The sequence below is a fragment of the Narcine bancroftii genome, chromosome 5 (genome assembly GCF_036971445.1).
Source record: "Narcine bancroftii isolate sNarBan1 chromosome 5, sNarBan1.hap1, whole genome shotgun sequence".
In the NCBI taxonomy this organism is placed as follows: Eukaryota; Metazoa; Chordata; class Chondrichthyes; order Torpediniformes; family Narcinidae; genus Narcine; species Narcine bancroftii.
This window is the reverse complement of record NC_091473.1, coordinates 87,251,708-87,270,808: the sequence shown is the minus strand read 5'-3', so window position 1 is coordinate 87,270,808 and position 19,101 is coordinate 87,251,708. Positions and strand designations below refer to the sequence as shown.

The following is a 19,101-nucleotide window of genomic DNA, read 5'->3' as shown; positions in this document are numbered from 1 at the left end:
TCCATTATATCTATCTTCTGAGCTAACAGCTCTTGTGTTTCTTTAACTTTTTTATCAGATTCTTCTAATTTCTTTTTTAAGTCATCTACTTCCATTTCTGTGGCTGTTTCTCATTCTTCCACCTTGTCTACTCTTTTTCCTATATCTGTCATGATCATCTCTAATCTATTCACTTTTTCTTCTGTACTTTTTATTCTTCTTTTTATTTCACTGAATTCTTGTGTCAGCCATTCTTTTAATGTTTCCATATATTCTTTAAAGAATTTTTTATCCATGTACTGTCCCTTCCCTTCATCTTCCATTTCTCTGTGTAGAGTTTGATGTTCTCCCTCCTCTTCTTCTGTCTCCACTCCAGGATCTGTGTCCTTTACCTCTGTCTCTTCTGACTTTCTTGTTGGGTTGTTTATTTTATTTTGTTGGGTATTTTTGTTTTTATTATTTTTATTAAAGAGATCAATGAAAACTTTAAGGAATTCTATGAGCAATTATACCGAACTGAGAATGAAGGGAAAAAAGACAAAATAGATGAGTTTCTAGCTAAAATTGTACTACCGAAATTACAAGAAGAGGAGCAAAACAAATTGATAAAACCATTTGAAACAGAGGAAATACAAGACATATTAAAAAAGCTACCAAACAATAAAACATCTGGGGAGGAAGGACTCCCAATAGAATTCTATAAAACATTTAAAGACTTATTAATTCCTCCTCTCCTGGAAGTAATGAACCAGATAGAAGAAACACAAAACTTGCCAGATTCCTGAAAAACAGCAATAATTACAGTAATACCAAAGACGGGGAAAGATCCACTAACACCAGCATCGTATAGACCAATATCTCTACTTAACTCAGATTATAAGATAATAGCAAATCTATTAGCAAACAGATTGGCCGACTGTGTACCAAAAATAGTAAAACTAGATCAAACTGGATTTATTAAGAAAGACGAACAATGAACAATGTTTGTAAGTTCATTAACTTAATCCATGCAGTACAAGGAATAAGATGCCAACAGTGGCTGTTGCTTTAGATGCAGAGAAAGCCTTTGACAGGGTAGAATAGAATTATTTATTCAAAGTATTATAGAGGTTCAACCTACCAGAGAAATATATTAATTGGATTAAAGCATTATATAAGGGTCCAATGGCGAAGGTGGCAGTAAATGGATATATATCAAACCAATTTAAATTAAACAGGTTAACTAGGCAGGGATGTCCACTATCTCCCTCACTGTTTGCTTTAGCAGTAGAAACATTGGCAGAACTGATAAGAACAGAAAATAAAATAAAAGGGATAAAAATAAAAGAGAAGGAATATAAAATCAGTCTATTTGCAGATGACATCATAGTATACTTAACAGAACCAGAATTATCAATAAAAGAATTACATAAGAAATTGAAGGAATATGGAGAAATATCAGGGTGCAAGATCAACGCAAATAAAAGTGAAGCGATGCCAATGAATAATCCAGATTTCACAAAGTTTAAAAAAGAATCACCATTTAAATGGCAAACACAAGCAATCTGATGCTTTGGTTTTCGACTAGATAATAATCTAGGCCATCTATACAAATTAAATTATCAGCCCTTAATGAAGAAATTACAAGATGACTTAAAAGATTGGAAAGATTTACCACTAACACTGATAGGAAGGGTAAATTGCATTAAAATGAATATCTTCCCAAGGATACAATACCCATTTCAATCGTTACCAATTCCCTTAATAGAGAAATTCTTCAATGAGCTAAAGAAAATAATAAGGAAATTCTTATGGAAAGGGGGGAAAACGAGGATAGCGCTAGATAAATTAACAGAATGGTACAAACAAGGTGGTTTGCAACTACCAAACTTTAAGAATTATTATAGAGCAGCACAATTAAGATACCTATCAGATTTTTATTAAACAAGGGAAAAACCAGAATGGACCAGGATAGAGCTAGATAAAATAGGGGAGAAGGTACCAGAACATATACTTTATAAGTGGCATGAAAAGCTGGTGCAACATAGAAGTTCACCAGTACTGCACCATCTGCTCAACATTTGGAAGAAGATTCACGTAAAAAGGAAAAAAACAAATTACCAACTACCAAAATTATTATTGATGCAAAATCAACTAATCCCTTTCACAATAGATAACCTTTCCTTTAGAGAATGGGAGTGAAAAAGGATCAAAAGAATAGAAATTTGTTTTTTGGGAAATAATTTATTATCTTTTGAACAAATGAAGTACAAATATGGTATAACTCACATTACAATGTTTGCATACCACCAACTGAAAACCTACTTGAGGGACAAATTGGGAAGGAGGCTGAGGTTACCAGAAGGAAGCAGCTTTGAATATGTGATTACAGACACAATAATAATCAAAAGATTTATAACAAACATGTACATCCTTATCTAGCTGCAAGAGAAAGAGAATGATGAAATAAGCTGTAAACCCAAACAGAAGTGGGAACAAGATCTAAACATAAAGATAAAAAATGAAAAATGGAAAAAGCTATGCTCCAGAACTATGAGAAATACAATAAACATGAGGTTACGCATGATACAATATAATTGGTTACACAGGCTATATATCACACCCCAAAAATTAAATAAATTGGACCCAACAGTATGAGATAGATGTTTTCACTGTAAGAAGGAAACGGGAACAACAGTACATGCAATTTGGGCATGAGAAAGTGAAAAAGTTTTGGGAAGATCTAAATCAGGTATTAAATAAAATCACAAAAAGCAACATACCAAAAAATCCAGAGATCTTTCTTCTAAGTAATATAAGAAGTAAAGAATTAGGCCTCAAATTGGATGAAGTGCAAAAACGATTTATTATGATAGCCTTAGCTGTAGCAAAAAAATGTATAATGTCAACTTGGAAATCGGAAGAGAGCCTGAGAGTACAGCAATAGTACATGTAAATAAATAAATGTATTCCATTGGAAAAAATAACATATAATTAAAAAAATTAAGTGACATTATTTGAACAAATTTGGAAACCGTACATGGGACACAACAGAGAGGGCCTACCATGGACCTCCACCCCCTAAAATGATAGAATGAGAAGAAGACGAAGTGAACTGACCCAGTGTGTAAAAGTAGATGACACAATTTTCTTGTTTATTTTCATTGTGTGATGACATTGTTTAATGGGTTTATTGTATCGTATATGTTGAACATTTAATGGGTTTGGAGGGGGGTGGGAAGGAAGGAGGGAAGGGAGGGGGAAAAAGGGGAGAAAATGACACTATATTCAAGAGGGAAATGTTTGTGTGTATTTTGATTAATATGGTTCATAGTGTGAAAAATAAAAAAAATTAAAAAAAGAAGAGGATTTAAATTTGACTAATCAGACATGGATTGGGACACAATTCTTAAATTGGTTAATAGCTCTTCGTTATGTGCTCACCTTTGTTTATTACAATTCAAGAATACATTTATCTAAGGCTAGATTGTCTCGCTTTTATTCTGATATGTGTCCCTGGTGCGACAGGTGCAACAGTGGAGAAGCATCATTAATTCATATGTTCTGGGCTTGTCCTAGTCTAGAAAAATACTGGGAGAGGTTTTCCATACTTATCAAAAAATTGAGCTCTTTGAAATGCTTAGATTAAGTTGTGGCTCAGCACATTAGCCCTTAGAGTATCTCCCTGCCTGTTGAATGACAAACTGATAATTATATTGTTTTGTTCTGTACTGTCAACTGCTGTGATTACAATGTTACCAAACTACAGGTGATGTTGAAGTGGACAAATAGGATCTTAATAGTCACAGAAAGTTTATTTTGTGCAGAAGCCAAGGTGTCAGTTGTCAGGAAATACAGAACAGAGAAAGGTTGAGTAGGCTGGGTCTTTATTCCCTGGAGCGTAGAAGAATGAGGGGTGATTTGATAGAGGTATTTAAAATTATGAGCAGGACAGACAGAGTAAACGTGGATGGCTTCTTCCATTGAGAGAGGGGGAGATTTAAACAAGAGGATATGCATTGAGAATGAAGGGGGAAAAGTTTAGGGGAAACATGAGGGGGAATTTCTTCACTCAGAGGGTAGTGGGAGAGTGGAATGAGCTTCCAGCTGAAGTGGTAGATGCAGGTTCAATTTTAATATTTAAGGAAAAGTTGGATAGGTTTATGGATGAGAAAGGTGTGGTGGGTTATGGACCAGGTCTGGGTCAATGGGAGTAGATTGGAGAAGATATTCGGCATGGACTAGAAGGGCTGAACTGGCCATTTTTTGTGCTGTAATGGTTATATGGTTGACATTATTCTGAAGCCATTGATGATATTGGGTCGGGTGACCCTGTACAGCAAGGTGTTAAGAATTATTATATGCCTCCTGGGTTCTCTTTCCTGATTATCTTAGGATTCTGGTGTTGGGAGGATCACTTTTCTACTTTGGGAAAAATACATTTGCAGGCCATTTATGAGAATTATCTGGCTTTGAAGTAGTACCTTGTTACTTATGGAGTCCAAGACCCGCTCCCACAATCTGATGTGGGGTTAGAGAAATAGCATTCTGCTTGGACATTTCTGAGGTGGCTGCCTTTATCCTTCTAGTCCTCTTGCTCTTGCTCTTTTTCCTGCAACTCTTGTAACTCAGGCTGGAGTTTCCTTGCTTCCTCTATTCATTCAAGGAATGTGGCTTTGAAGGCTGAGCCAGCATTCATTTGCCCATCACTAATTGCCTTTGAGAAGGTGGTTAAAAAAAAACACAAAATGCTGGAGAAGCTCACCAGGTCAAAGTCCTTTATGTAGCAAAGTAAAAGATACATTACTGATGTTTTGGGCTTGATCCCTTCATCAAAGTGTGAGAAAATGCCGACAAGTGTCCAAGCAAAAGAGTTGCGGGTGGGGTGGGGTGGCAAAGGCAGGAGATGATAGGTGGAGAAAAGAGGGGGAGCAATGAGGGGAAGGGGGGGAATGATTGGGTTGGTAGAGAAACTGGAAAGAGAGGAAAGGAGAGGGAAAAGAAAGGGAAGTAGGTTTAGTGGACGGGAGTAAAGTCAATGTTAATGCAATCTGGCTGGAGGGTGTCCAAACAGAAAATAAGGTGTTGTTCCTCCAATCTGCAGGTGGCTAGGGTGGGATAGTACACAAGGCCATGGACAGACAGGTGAGTGTGGGAGTATAACTCAGAATTGAAATGGTTGGCCACTGGGAGGTCACTGTAGTTACAGACGGAGCGGAGGTGCTGAGCGAAGCGATCTCCCAGTCTGCGACCAGTCTCTCCGATGTAGACAATGCCACAAAGGGAGCACCGGATGTAGTAAATAACTCCTCTTGATGTACAGGTGAAGTAATTTTTTAACATGGAAGGCCTGTTTGGGGCCTGGACCATGGGGAGGGAGGAGGTGTGGGCGAAAGTGTTGCACCTCTTCCCAGTAGCCAACCATTTCAGTTCCGAGTTACCCTCCCACAGTCACATGTCAGTTCATGGCCTTGTGTACTGTCCCACCCTGACTACCTGCAGATTGGAGGAACACCACCTTATTTCCCATCCTCCAGCCAGATGGCATTAACATTTTCTGCCTTCCACTAACTACTTGCCTTTCTTTCCCCTCCCCTTTTCCTGTCTTTCCAGTTTCTCTACCTACCCAATCATTCCCCCCCTTCCCCTCATTGCTCCCCCTCTTTTCTCCACCTATCATCTCCTGCCTTTGCCATAGCCCCCCCCCCCACCCCCCCGTCCCCACTCTTTTGTTCAGACGCTTGCGGCATTTTCTCATGCTTTGATGAAAGGCTCAAGGCCGAAATGTCGGTTCTGCATCTTTCCCTTTGCTACATAAAAGCACTGTTTGACCTGCTGAGCTTCTCCAGCACTTTGTGTGTTTTTTATTTCAACCACGGTGTCCATAGAATTTTGTGATTTACTTTTGAGAAGGTGGTGGTGAACTACCTTCTTGAACAGCTTCTGTCCTTTAGGGCAGGTATGCCCACTATGCTGTTAGGGAGGAAGTTCCAGGACTTTGATTATGTAACAATAGGCTTTTTCAGGTGCATTCTATGCTAAGAAAGCACCTGAAGAAGCAAAAGCGGCCCTTTAAATTGCCGTTCAGGTGGCAGCGGTTAACGCGCAACGCTGGCCACCTGAAGGACACAGCTGCACAGAATGCGGCTCTGAGCACACTCCGGCTCCTACCCAGTGTCAGCTGTGATCCCGCCCACTGACGTGGTCATTTTGAGCGCGACAAGAAGGAACACAGGACAATGGCAGACCCTTTGCAGGAAGGAGACATAATGATGATGATTTCAGCGTTTCTGAATGTTCAGAATGAGATGCCTGCAAAGGCTGAGGGCAAGAAGACAGCAGTTAGTGGTCGAAAGGTGCGTGGAGCGTAAGCGCCGCAGACGAAGGCAAATGTTGCTGGTCAATCAATTAGCTATGGTGACACGTCGGTCTCTCTGGAGGTTGAACCGACCGCAGGATGCTGAGTTTTGGAGTAATGTCCTCACAAAATTTGATGATGCTGAGTGGAAGAGAGACTTTCGAATGTCGCATGGCACCTTTCACTTCGTGCTGGAACTCATAGAACCACACCTGAAGGCACATAGACCATTGGAGCCTGGACTTCGATTAGCTGTGGCCTTGTGGTGGTATGCCACCCCATATGAGTATCGATCCATTAGTACCATCTTTGGAATAGGCGTCAGCACCATGTGCATGGTGGTGCAGGAGGTGACTGCCGCCTTGAGAAAGTTCCTTGGTAAACATTTCATCTCCCTGCCAAGTGGAACACGTCTCCAGAAGACCATTGATGGGTTCGCCCAAAGGGGATACCCAATGTGTGCTGATGCCATTGATGGATCACACATTCCCATTATCACACCCAGCGTGGACGCTGCAGCCTACTACAATTGCAAAGGGTGGCATTCGTTCTGCAAGTGGTGGTTGACCACAGATTCTGGTGAGTTAAGCGTCTATTGATGTACATCACATCACATTTCCAATGACTATAACTTCACTGTGTGATTTCCATTGTGATTTCATTCATGTTACAGCTTCTCAGATGTGTTTGTGGGGTGGCCAGGCCGCACGCATGATGCTCGAGTGCTTGCCAATTCTCCTCTGTATAGAAAAGCTGAGGACCAGGGCGGATACCTCTACCCATGTGACGTGAGTGTTCACCCTTCAAAGCTCCATGTTTCAAATGTTATGCATGCTTGCTGTGTCAACGTTCAGGTGCATGAATTAACTACATGTCTACATCGTTGTGCCTGCAGGTGTCCAAGGATGTTGAGGGAGTGGAGGTTCCAGCGCATCTTGTGTGTGATGCGGCATATCCCCTACGAAGCTGGTTGATGCTGGTTCACACAGCACCGAGTACTGGATCAGGATCAGAGAAGATTTAACAAGGCCCTTAATTCAGCAAGGATAGTGGTGGAACATGCATTTGGCCGTCTAAAAGGCCTCTGGTGATGCCTGTCTAGATATCTCTACCGCCTTAGTCCCAGATGTTGTGTTTGCCTGCTGTGTACTCCACAATATATGTGAGATTAACAAGGAAGACTTCCCTTCAGAGTGGACATTGGTTGAAGCAGATGGTCCTGTAGCCAATAGCGCAGATTGTGCTGATCAGCAGGGCCATGGGCACCAGGCCATCCATTCTGCCATCATGTCCATCCTGTAAGGGTATGTCCCTGATACCCAGCTCCCCATTTTCCACGACTTGTACCCCTCTCTATCCTCCCCATCCAATGTGGTGACATGAGCCTGCTGCCTGGCATGTTATGCGTTCTCGCGAATGAACGGGTGCATATAAATGAAACTTGTGACTTATGTACTTGTCAAAAATTTAATAAAATTTTATAAAAGACGTTCTTTGAGAAATCTCAATGCTTCATAAATATCTGAGGTAGATATTTCAACGTTAACATTTCACATCCTTCTTAAACTTGAAGGAAGCCATTGAATGGACAAATAACAGTGCAAATCCACTCCACACTTGAACACAGCAGATCAAACACCTAAACAGTAAACACAACCACCCAGCACCATAGCATCTCACTGCTGAATGTTTCCATCTTTAAAATGTCGCACATAACATTGCACTTATGAGGGGCTTCATGAACAACAAAAGTGAACAGTGAGTTGGCAGCATTAAGGATGTTTAATCCGACACAAACCTCATTCCAGCAATGGGAGGAACGTGTTGGAAGGGGGGGGGATGAGGAACCGGTACCGGACCCCAGCATCTCAGTCATGCCAAAGCGTCCACTACTATGATGCACTGGTGTGGAATGAAATGGCATACTGGATGGAGGGGCCAGGTACATGGGATGAGGCTGACCATATTACTATGGGGATGGGGAAGCCTCCAATCGTGTGAATAATCTGTTGAAGATGACTGACTGCCTGTCCATTGCGGCACTCAGTCCCCACAGGGAAGCCGCAAACTCAGATATTGACTGGGCAAGCTTCTCCACTTCAGAGCGGCACGTTGCTTTCTCGTCCTCCCTCTGGTCGGCAAGCATGACTCTCATGATCCAGCGCCCCCTCTGCACGCTGGTGGTCTCTCTCACTGTCCTCCCTGTCTAGTGCCAACATCATCGCCTGCAGCTCCTTCGCGAGAACCTGCCCCTTCGTCAGTCGCTGGCACTTGCTTCTGGGACCAGAGGCTGTGGGTGGAAACAGGAAAAGTGCATCAGCATTGGACTTAAGTGCTTCTCCATAAACACAACCTCAATGCTATTGTACCTGTGTTCTCTGTTGAGAGTGCCGCCTCGCCACTTCCAGGTACAGTGACCTCTGCGCTTCCTCTCTCAGAGGCATCCAAATCCATGGCTGGCGGGTCCTCGGCAGTGGCCTCCTCCTCCTGGACCGGCATGTCTCCTCCATTGCCACTGTGTGAACTCTGAGGTCCCTCAGGGATGAGCTCTGAGAAATCAGGGCTCTCCAGATTGCTGGCTACATTCAAGGGAGTAGCTGAGCAACTAGCCCTCCAGAGAGTGTGGCACTGGTCGAAGTACTGCCACTCCTTGCACCCATTGCTACTCCTCCTGTTGTGATCCAGGACTGTGTGGAATTTCTTCCTCGTGCTCATCAGCTTCGTGACCACCTGGTTTTTACTGCGCTTATGCCCTTGTGCTGTGAGCACTCCAGACAGCCACTCAAAAGTGGAACCATCCCTAACTGTCCCAGTGAGCTCCTTTTCTTGGGATTCCTGAGTCAGATGGTCTAGAAACAGTCTTATCTCTTCTTCAGACCAGTTACTAGCTTTTCTTGGAGCCATTGTTCAAATCCACTGTTTCCCTTCACTGCTAAACAAAGCGACTGAATCTGCACTAGCCTGCCTGCACAATGTGTTTCAAGATTCGCGCCAGGCGTCTCAGGCTGACGACGTCACTGCCACGTCAGCAGCCAGAACAAGTCTTAGCGCGGGGCATTAGGGAACCACAGGGGGCACAATCTGACTTTCGAAAACTCACTCAGCTGGGGAGGGAGGTGTTGATGGAGCTGCTCTGTGCATGCCTGTGTGCTCCCTTCTGGCGTCGGCATTTGGTATTGGAGCATGTGCTCTGTTCTTTTTCAGAAGCTCTCAGCATCCGCAGGGTCCCAGCACTGTCCGAGGTGTATACTTCACGGAGCGTGTCCAAGGGTCTTTAAGACACCCATTAGCATTATGTGGTAGACTGTGATAAACAATCCCAGAAGAAACACTTTCTTCTTTTCCTACGCTGCAATTCAAGTTCAGTTCATTATCATCTGTCTGTACATATACAACCACACGTGCTCCTCACCCATGACCCTCAGGGATTTCTCCTGCTTTATATCGTCAGCCTTGCTATAATGCATTGTGGGTGACAGATATGTATGATTCTCTAGCACTGGCAGAGTGGTTCCAGCTGCGTGGAGGATTATGGTAACGAAGGCAGCCATTAATCCCACTGTGACGATAGACACTAGTGACACTAAGATGCGGGTCACAATACCTCATTTGTGGGAGGAATGGCTGTGAGTGGGTGGGGCGGTCACAATACCTCGTTGGGGTAATGTTCATGGATGCCTCCCCTTGGCACCGACCCTGTGTAAAGGTGCTGGATTTGGAATGTGCTAAGAAGTCTTGCTGAATTGCTGCAGTGCATTCTGTAGATGGTATAAACTGCTGCTACTGTGCATTTGTGGTGGTATGAGTGAATAGATGTGGAAGAGGTATCTATCAATATTACACATTGCTGTTCTTCCTCAGGTTCTGGCTACAATCTTCAGGTTGCACATAGTGAGTCAATGTGATCTTAACCTCAATGGGGTCAGAAAAATGGCACACGAGTATTAATGAGTTCTTTCTGCTGCATTTTGCATATCTCAGTGATGACAGGCTTGAAATACATTGTTCATCAGTAGGATGTGGTGTCTCTAAAAACTGTGTGACTGTTGGCTTCTGACATTAGCATATTTTTGCCTTCTAACTAAGTTTCGGTCAATGCAATAAAGGAAATTCCAGTAATAAATTGCTGCCAGAAGATATTGGATATAGCCATTGGAGAAAACTCTTTGCAGTGAGTCTCCAGATTCCTGGTGAAGGGGTCAGGCCCGAAACATTGATTGCCTTTTACTTCCTATGCATGCTGCATAACCACCTGAGTCTTTCTGTCAGTTTTGTGTGTTACACAGGTCTCCCAATGTCGGCAAGGTGTTCTATTTAAATCACTGCAGTCAACTGGGATTCACTGGTAGTGGGCTGTGCTGATGGCTGGCTCTGCCCCCATCTGCTCACATATAAACCCGGTTCCCACCTGAGCCCAGAACCCTTCTGAAGATTACTGTGAAACCCTCTCCTTAGTTATAAGCTAATAAGCGTGTTTGTTCTCCCTCCAGTAATGAGAACTTCTATTTGCGCTACAATTTTATTAGCTTATACCCTAAACGATGGAAGTGCTACTCAAGCCAGGCATGCTGCTGATAGACGCGGCAGAGGAGTTCACATACTGGCCAGACTGATTCCAGGCCTACCTGAACGTGACCAGAAATGTCTTCCACACCGATGAACTCAGAGGTTTGCACTCGTTTCGAAGGTAGGAACGAAAGGGTAGGCAGTCATCAGGGACTGCACTACATATGATGCTGCCATTGAGGTGTTGAAGGCACAAAACAAGGTCCTAGCTTGGCACCGACTCACTCTACATCACCAACAGACAGGAGAGACTATCGATGACTATCAGCTGGATCTGTGGATGCTTGCCAAAAAGTATAGGTACGAAGCAACTACGCGTCACATTCATGAATAAGGACAGATCTGGGACACCCAAGACACAGGGGTCTGCTCGAGATACCTGAGGCAGCGACTGCTTGAGTTGGGTAAGAAGGACTGGCGAGCCACATTGAACTGGCTATATCATTGGAACAGACCAAGCTTGAGAATGACGACCTCGAAGCCAGCGAGCTCACTCACCCAGGTGACCACTTCCAAGGACCACCTGCTCCAACTGCCCCTGCCTTAACGGCTGCCACTTCCCATACTAAGGAGTGCTCCCATGCTAGGCAGTGCTTTTTCTGTGGAAAGAACCAGAATCCCTGATCTCGTTGCCCGGCTCAAGACTTGGTGTGTTCCAGCTGTAGGAAGAAAGGACATTGGGCGAAGATTTGCTGCAAGAGGGGAAGCCCAGAGAAGTCCACGGCCTGCACCACTCTCAGATCCGATTCCAGCCTCAAACTGTCTGCCCTGAATTCACCCGAGCCCACTTGCTGCACAATATGCCAACAGAGGGTGGCAGTGAGGAAACGGCGCAAAAAGGCTCGGTGGCCATCTTACAACTCAAATTCAAACTTGACGCTATCATTGTCGGAGGAGGAAGGAGGACCATCTTGCTAAGCCATGCAGGGCAATCCAGGATGGTGGGGGCCACTCGAGTGAGGAGTATGGAGTATCTGGGGTTCTAGCCTCGATGGTCCTAGATCAGGGCAGACCTCACCAGCTCAGCAACTCCATAGTGACTGTAAAGATAAACAGACATTCCATTAAATACCTAATCGACACGGGTTCTACTGAAAGCTTCATAGGCTCATGAACTGTGCAAGAGTACAACCTAAAGATGTATCCTTCCAATTATCGCATATTCCTTGCGTCTCATTCACATTCTATGTGTATTCAACAACATTGTAGAGTACATCTGTTGTTTGAAGGGCAGGAATTTTGTAAAATTTGCCTGTATGTACTTGATGAATTGTGTGATCCGGTGTTGTTAGGTCTGGACTTCCTATGTCTCATTGAAAGTATTCTGGTCCTCTCCCCCCCCACCCCCCCGTAACAGTTCAGAATGAGGGCACCTAAAATCAGAACACATACGCAGCCTCTCCACACTGAATATCGACCCCCTACCTCTTCCTGAATCTGTCCTCGGACTTCAAACCTATTGCTACCAAGAGCAGGAGGTACAACACAGCAGACCGAGATTTCATAAAGTCTGAGACACATCGTCTGCTCGACGAAGGTGTCATTGAACCTAGCATTAGCCTGTATAGAGTGCAAGTGGTAGTGGTAAAAGAGGAAAACAAGTCCAGGCTAGTAATTGACTACAGCCAAACTATTAATTGGTACACACTTCTGGACGCATACCCCTTCTCTTGAATTTCAGACAAGGTCAATGATATTGCGCCGTATTAGGTCTATTCAACTATCGACCTGAAAGCTGCTTATCACCAGCTGCCAATCCATTCCAAGGCCGTCCATATACAGCATTTGAGGCTAACGGTCGTCTATCAATTCTATCGGGTCCCTTTCGGTATCACTAACAGGGTTTCTAGCTTCCATAGGCAGATGGACAGAATGGTGGGTGAGTATGGGTTGAAGGCCACCTTCCCCTACCTCAATAGCATCACCATCCATGGCCATACCTTGGAGGACCATGATGCCAACCTCCAGAGTTTTCTCCATGTGGCGAAAGCCCTGAACCTCACTGATAACTCTAACAAGAGCATGTTCAGGACTAAACGTCTGGCTATCCTTGGCTATGTGGTGGAGAATGGCATCATTGGCCTCGATCCCGATAGGATGCACCCCCTGTTTGAGCTCCCCATTCCCAGAACCACAAAGGCTTAGAGGAGATGCCTGGGGTTTTTCTCATATTACGCCCAGTGGATCCCTCAATATGCTGATAAGGTTCACCCTTTCTTAAAAGCCACTAATTTCCCCCTCTCACCTGAAGCCCAAATGGCTTTTAACTACCTCCAGAATCGCTGCGAAAGCCGCCATGCATGAGGTGGACGAGAATATACCTTTCCCAGTGGAAAGCAATGCTTCGCATGTAGCCCTGGCGGCTACCCTCAGCCAGGCAGGTAGGCCAGTTGCATTTTTTTCTCGAAAATTACAAGGCCACAAGCTCCATAACACATTTGTGGAAAAGGGGGCTCAAGCCATTGTAGAAGCCGTGAGGCACTGGAGACACTACCTGGTTGGTAGAAGATTTACGCTCCTCACTGGCCAGCACTCGGTCACATTCATGTTTAATAATGTCAAGAGGGGCAAAATAAAAAATGACAAGATTGCTAGGTGGAGGATCAATCTCTCCACCTACAATTATGACATGGCCTATCGGCCAGGAGCTCTTATTGACCCTCCAGGTGCCTTATCCAGAGGAAACTGTCTCTCTACACACACCGGGCAACTACAGTTTCTACATAATGAGCTTTGCCATCCAGGGGTTACCTACATGGCTCATGTTGTCAAGGTCCGCAATCTTCCCTACTCCATGGAAAATGTCAGGAAAATGGCCAGGTCTGCACAAGTGCAAGCTGCACTTCTACCACCCCGCAAAGGCACACCTGATCAAGTCATCCAGGCCCTTCGAACAGCTCAGTGTTGATTTTAAGGGACCTCTCCCCTCCACGAGCGGGAACACTTTCTTCCTCTCTGTCATTGACGAGTATTCCCACTTCCTGTTTGCCATTCCATGTCCAGACACATCCACTTCATCAGTCATAAAGGCCCTAGACTCCATTTTCGCCTGTTCAGGTATCCCAGCCATATTAATCGCGAACGGGGCTCATTCTTTGAGTGACGAGCTATGTCAGTACCTGCTGGAGAGGGGAATCACATTCAGCAGGACTACTAGCTACAAACCCCGGGGTAACGGGCAGGTTGAAAAGGTGAACACCACAATCTGAAAGGCTGTCAAAATGGCCCTGAAGTCAAAAGGCCTTCCAGACTCATGCTGGCAGGGAGTCCTCCCTATGGCTTTCCATTCTATCCAATCACTACTATGTACTGCAACCAACGTTACTCCTCACGAGCTCCTATTCAATTTCAAAAGAAGGTCGGCATTAGGAACTACACTCCCAACCTGGCTCTCCATTCCTGGTCCAGTCCTTCTCAGGAAGCACATGAGGAGATGCAAGACCAACCCCCTGGTGAAAAGGATGAAACTGCTCCCTGCCAATCCCATGTACGCCTATGTGGAGTTCCCGGAAGGCAGGGAGGACACCGTCTCCATCAGGGACCTGGCAACAGCCGGAACAGAGGGTCCATTGCCTCAAGTGCCCTGCGAGCCATGGAGCTCATTCTCACCACCCACAGTCAGGGCCTCAGGTGATCCGGTTCAGGAAGAAATTGCATCCCCCTCCACCATTGAGCCGGAATCCCAGCCCGCCTATCATCCCTCACAAGTGGACTAGGAGACCCAATGAATCCAAGGCCCCCCAGTGCTAAGGTGCCCCACCAGGATCTCAACACCCCCCAGACCACTTAAATCTGTAAATTTATAATAACTGTATATTTTTTTACTCTCTTTCTTCTCTGAACCCATGGCCTCTGTCTTCATTCACAGACCCTAAATTCTGCAGGAAGGGGTGAATGCAGTGAACTAGGAATCACTGGTAGGGTGTTGTGCTGATGGCTGGATCCACCTCCCGGCTGCTCACATATAACTCCAGTTTCCCGCCTAAACCCAGAACCCTCCGAAGGCTACTGTGAGACCCTACCATCAGTCATATGCTAATAAAAGTGTTTGTTCTCCCTCCATTTGTGAGAGCTTTTATTCACGCTACAGGTGTATTAGTTTTTTTTACTCTTGTGTCCCTGTTGCATTCCAACTCATCCTCATGTCTGCAATTTTGTCCTCTCTGCCTGTCCTTCCACACTACCAACTGTTTCTACTTGTGCACTAACCATCTCTTCCCCTGCTTCTTCACTTGGTTCCTGCCCCTTGGCTAATCTAGTTTAACACCCCTGCCCCCCCTCCACCCCCATCACCAAAAGGATTAGGAAACTCCCTGCCAGAATATTAGTTCCCCTCAAGTTCAGATGCAGCATGTTCCTTTGTGCAGATCTCGCCTTCCCCAAAAAAGATTCCAATGATTTAAGAGTGAAACCCTGCCCCCTCCACCATCTCATCAGCCACTCATTTGTCTGCACATTCTTCCTATTCTGACCTTCCCAAATGGCTTCTTTCTGGATGTTACCATTGTACAATTCAGAGCATGGATAACTCATGAATTGATTACTAGGCTTTCTAGTTAATCAATTGTTTTTAACCTGTTTTGTGACCTTTTATATTTCACACAATTGGTAAAACCAGAATTTATTGGTTCTACCTCATTGACCATCAGAAGGCTTATTAAACCCTCTTCATGATGAAGATTCTTCTATGTACAGTCAAGTTGCAAGTTCTCAGATTTTGACCAAGCAATGGTTAAGTAACAATAATATATCCCACGAAAAGAAAAGTACGCTGCTTCACAGGAATTCACAGCAGCAGCAACAAACCTTGAGGGCCCCAAGTGCTTTTTCTGTGGAAAAAGAAAGCACCCCAGAGCCCTCTGCCCTGCCAGAGAAAATGTCTGTTCCAACTGTGGAAAACGTGGGCATTATGCAAAAGTCTGCAGAAGCCCCAAGGCCACAGCCAAGGCCCATTCTCATGCTAATGAGAGGTGGGAAAGCTCTTCTTTCTCCACAGACAAACAGAAAAAGAAGAATGCCATATGCAGCCGGCCACCTTGGACAAATGCTACAGAGCAGAGGACACAGTCTTCAGGAGATGAATATGGTGCCGAGTACTATTGGATGGAAGGACACGAAGGACATGCCAAACTTGCTTCCCTACGCATGAATCAGGCGAGTCCACACAATTTATCTGATGCCACTTATAAAAGCCTCAGTTTTCCCACTGTGCCCAGCAGCCACCAGAGCATTCAGGGACATTAGGGACCATATCGCTAAAGCTACCATGCGGTCCATAGATGAGTCGATCCCGCTTCAAGTAGAAACGGATGCATCGATGTGGCTCTGGCAGCCACCCTAAACCAAGACAGACAATCGGTGGTCTTTTTCTCGCGAACCCTACAGGGGTCAGAGGTAAGACACTCAGCAGTAGAGAAGGAGGTCCTAGCCATTGTGGAAGCAGTAAGGCACTGGCGTGCAAGCACTTCACCCTCGTCACAGACCAACGGTCTGTGGCTTTTATGTTTGATAACCAGAAGAGTGGGAAAATTAAGAATGACAAAATCCTGTGCTGGCAGATAGAACTGTCTACATTTAACTATGACATTCTATACCGCCCCGGGAGACTCAACGAGCTCCCGGACATGCTGTCCAGAGGCACTTGTGCCATCCTTAACCATACATCCCAGTTGCAAAGATTGCACAATAAGCTGGGCCACCCGAGGGTCGCTAGACTGTTTCACTTCATTAAAATCCAAAACCTCCCATTTTCGGTAGAGGAAGTGAGGTCAGTGAACAAGAGCTGCCCCATCTGTACGGAACGCAAACCGCAGTTTTACCAGCCAGACAAAGCCACCCTGATAAAAGCTACCAAACCTTTTGAGTGCCTCAGTCTCGATTTTAAAGGCCCGCTCCCGTCCAATAATAGAAATGTCTATTTCCTAAACGTAATAGATGAATATTCCCATTTTCCCTTTGCAATTCTGTGTTCTGATGTATCAGCAGCCACTGTTATAAAATGCCTCCAACCCATCTTCAGCATATTTGGGTATCCAAACTACATACACACAGACAGGGGTGCTGCATTCATGAGCACAGAAGTGCAACAGTACCTTCACGAGAGAAGGATTGCTACTAGCTGCACTACAAGTTACAATCCCAGGGGGAATGGACAAGTCGAAAGGAAAAATACCACTATCTGGAAAACGGTCCTCTTGACTTTAAAAGCAAAAGACCTGCCTGTTACTAGATGGCAAGAAGTATTGCCAGAAGCACTACACTCTATACGTTCTTTGTTGTGTACTGCCACTAACATGACCCCACATGATCGTATCTTTTCTTTCACAAGGAAAGCAACGACGGGCACAGTGATGCCTAAATGGATGATGACACCGGGACCTGTTCTCCTCTGGAAGCACTGCAGACCCCACAAAGCGGACCCATTGGTGGATCAAGTGGAGTTGAGGCACGCGAATCCTCAGTAAGCCTTCGTCACATTTCCAGATGGAAGAGAAGACTCGGTGGCCACCAGGGATCTCGCGCTGGCCGGATGTGTGAACAATGCGGAAGAAACACAGATGTCTACAGATCAACAAGTACCACAGCAGATGTCTCTAGAACAGTCGTCCATTGAGTCACCCCAGAGGACAATACCACCCACCCCTGAAATCAGGACCCTGGGTACGCCTGCCTCACAAAATATTACCACCCTCGACTTGATGGCAGGACCTAATCCCATACAAGAGGATCCCCAGCCCACATGGCCATCTAGTACTTCCCACTCCCACACCTCCATCAAGAAAGACCAAAAGGCAGACCACACTCCCCACCCCTATACCACTACCAAGGAGGTCCAGAAGGCAACGGAAGCCATGAAAAATTTTGGACTTATGAACTTACAAACAAGGGAAGGAGGATGTGGGGAGGATAACAATTTTTTTAAGAGGGGTTGAATGTGGTGATATGTAATTACACCACTAGGTCACCAGGGGTCATCCCGGTGACCTTGTATATAAAGCAGTCCAGAGCTACAGTCTAGCCTTCCAGGTTCATCTTGCAGAGAGACAAGACCTCTTAGTGTACATATTAGTTTATTAAAGCTGTCTTCTACTCGCACTGCTGGTGTGGTTATTGTCAGTACAATGGTAATATTTGAAAGTGTTATGGACCCTGGACAACTTTATTTTCAGACCAGGTCTGAAAATGCAACTGGAGAGAGAGGAGCATACGCTGTGGGAAGCGCTGAAGCCATGCACTGGGTGGATTGACAGCTGTCAGGAGCGCTAGAGTCTTGTGCTGAACCTGGTGGGCTCGTGGAGAATGCACCTGCTGTTGTCAACCCTTCGTCACCAATCAGGAGAGCTGAAGGCATGCACTGGGACAGTTCAAGAGCCCAGCTTGCTGAGTTTGAACTGTCAGAAAGTTGACCGTTAGTTGGATGGTGGCTAGTCAGATGGTTGGTCTGTGTGTGTGGGTGCCCAGCAGCTTCATCAGGTAGGAGGCTGAGCTGCTGAGTTCACAGATGCCAACACTGCCTTGAAGAAATGTCTGTCAGTGTGCTCATGCAACAGCTCAGTTGGTCCATAACACTTTCAAATATTACCATTGTACTGACAATAACCACACCAGCAGTGCGAGTAGAAGATAGCTTTAATAAACTAATATGTACACTAAGAGGTCTTGTCTCTCTGCAAGATGAACCTGGAAGGCTAGACTGTAGCTCTGGACTGCTTTATATACAAGGTCACCGGGATGACCCCTGGTGACCTAGTGGTGTAATTACATATCACCACATTCAACCCCTCTTAAAAAAATTGTTATCCCCCCACATCCTCCTTCCCTTGTTTGTAAGTTCATAAGTCCAAAATTTTTCATGGCTTCCGTTGCCTTCTGGACCTCCTTGGTAATGGTATAGGGGTGGGGAGTGTGGTCTGCCTTTTGGTCTTTCTTGATGGAGGTGTGGGAGTGGGAAGTACTAGTTCGAAGAAGGGAGACTGAGTTGCTTTGTCCGTGGGTGACAGCACTGTTGTCCTGTCAGCAGTTTGTGTCAATCTGACTCCCAGAGTATGTGAGTCCGACCTGTGCTTCTCCAGTCCCCTTTCAAGAGGAAGACTTTATGTGGCAGAAGTCACTTGACAACCCAAGAGAGGGTTTCAGAGGAGACTCATATGGCAGAAGGTCACTTGGCAACCCTTAAAAAAAGGACTTTGGAGGTGCAGACCTAATGTTAGTGACTAGGA

General features: G+C 45.1%; 1 protein-coding gene across 1 annotated transcript; it reads left to right on the top strand.

Annotated features, from left to right (window-relative positions):
* The first annotated feature begins 5,833 nt into the window (after positions 1-5,833).
* LOC138762736 (uncharacterized) lies at positions 5,834-7,758 on the top strand. Its single transcript, XM_069936312.1, has 2 exons — positions 5,834-7,104; positions 7,212-7,758. The coding sequence occupies exon 1, from the start codon at positions 6,253-6,255 to the stop codon at positions 6,913-6,915; it is 663 nt and encodes a 220-aa protein (XP_069792413.1). The 5' UTR covers positions 5,834-6,252; the 3' UTR covers positions 6,916-7,104; positions 7,212-7,758.
* Positions 7,759-19,101: the final 11,343 nt, after the last annotated feature.

Coding starts and splice junctions, on each gene's coding strand:
- LOC138762736 (XM_069936312.1), top strand. CDS start 6,253: ATGTTCAGAATGAGATGCCTGCAAAGGCTGAGGGCAAGAAGACAGCAG.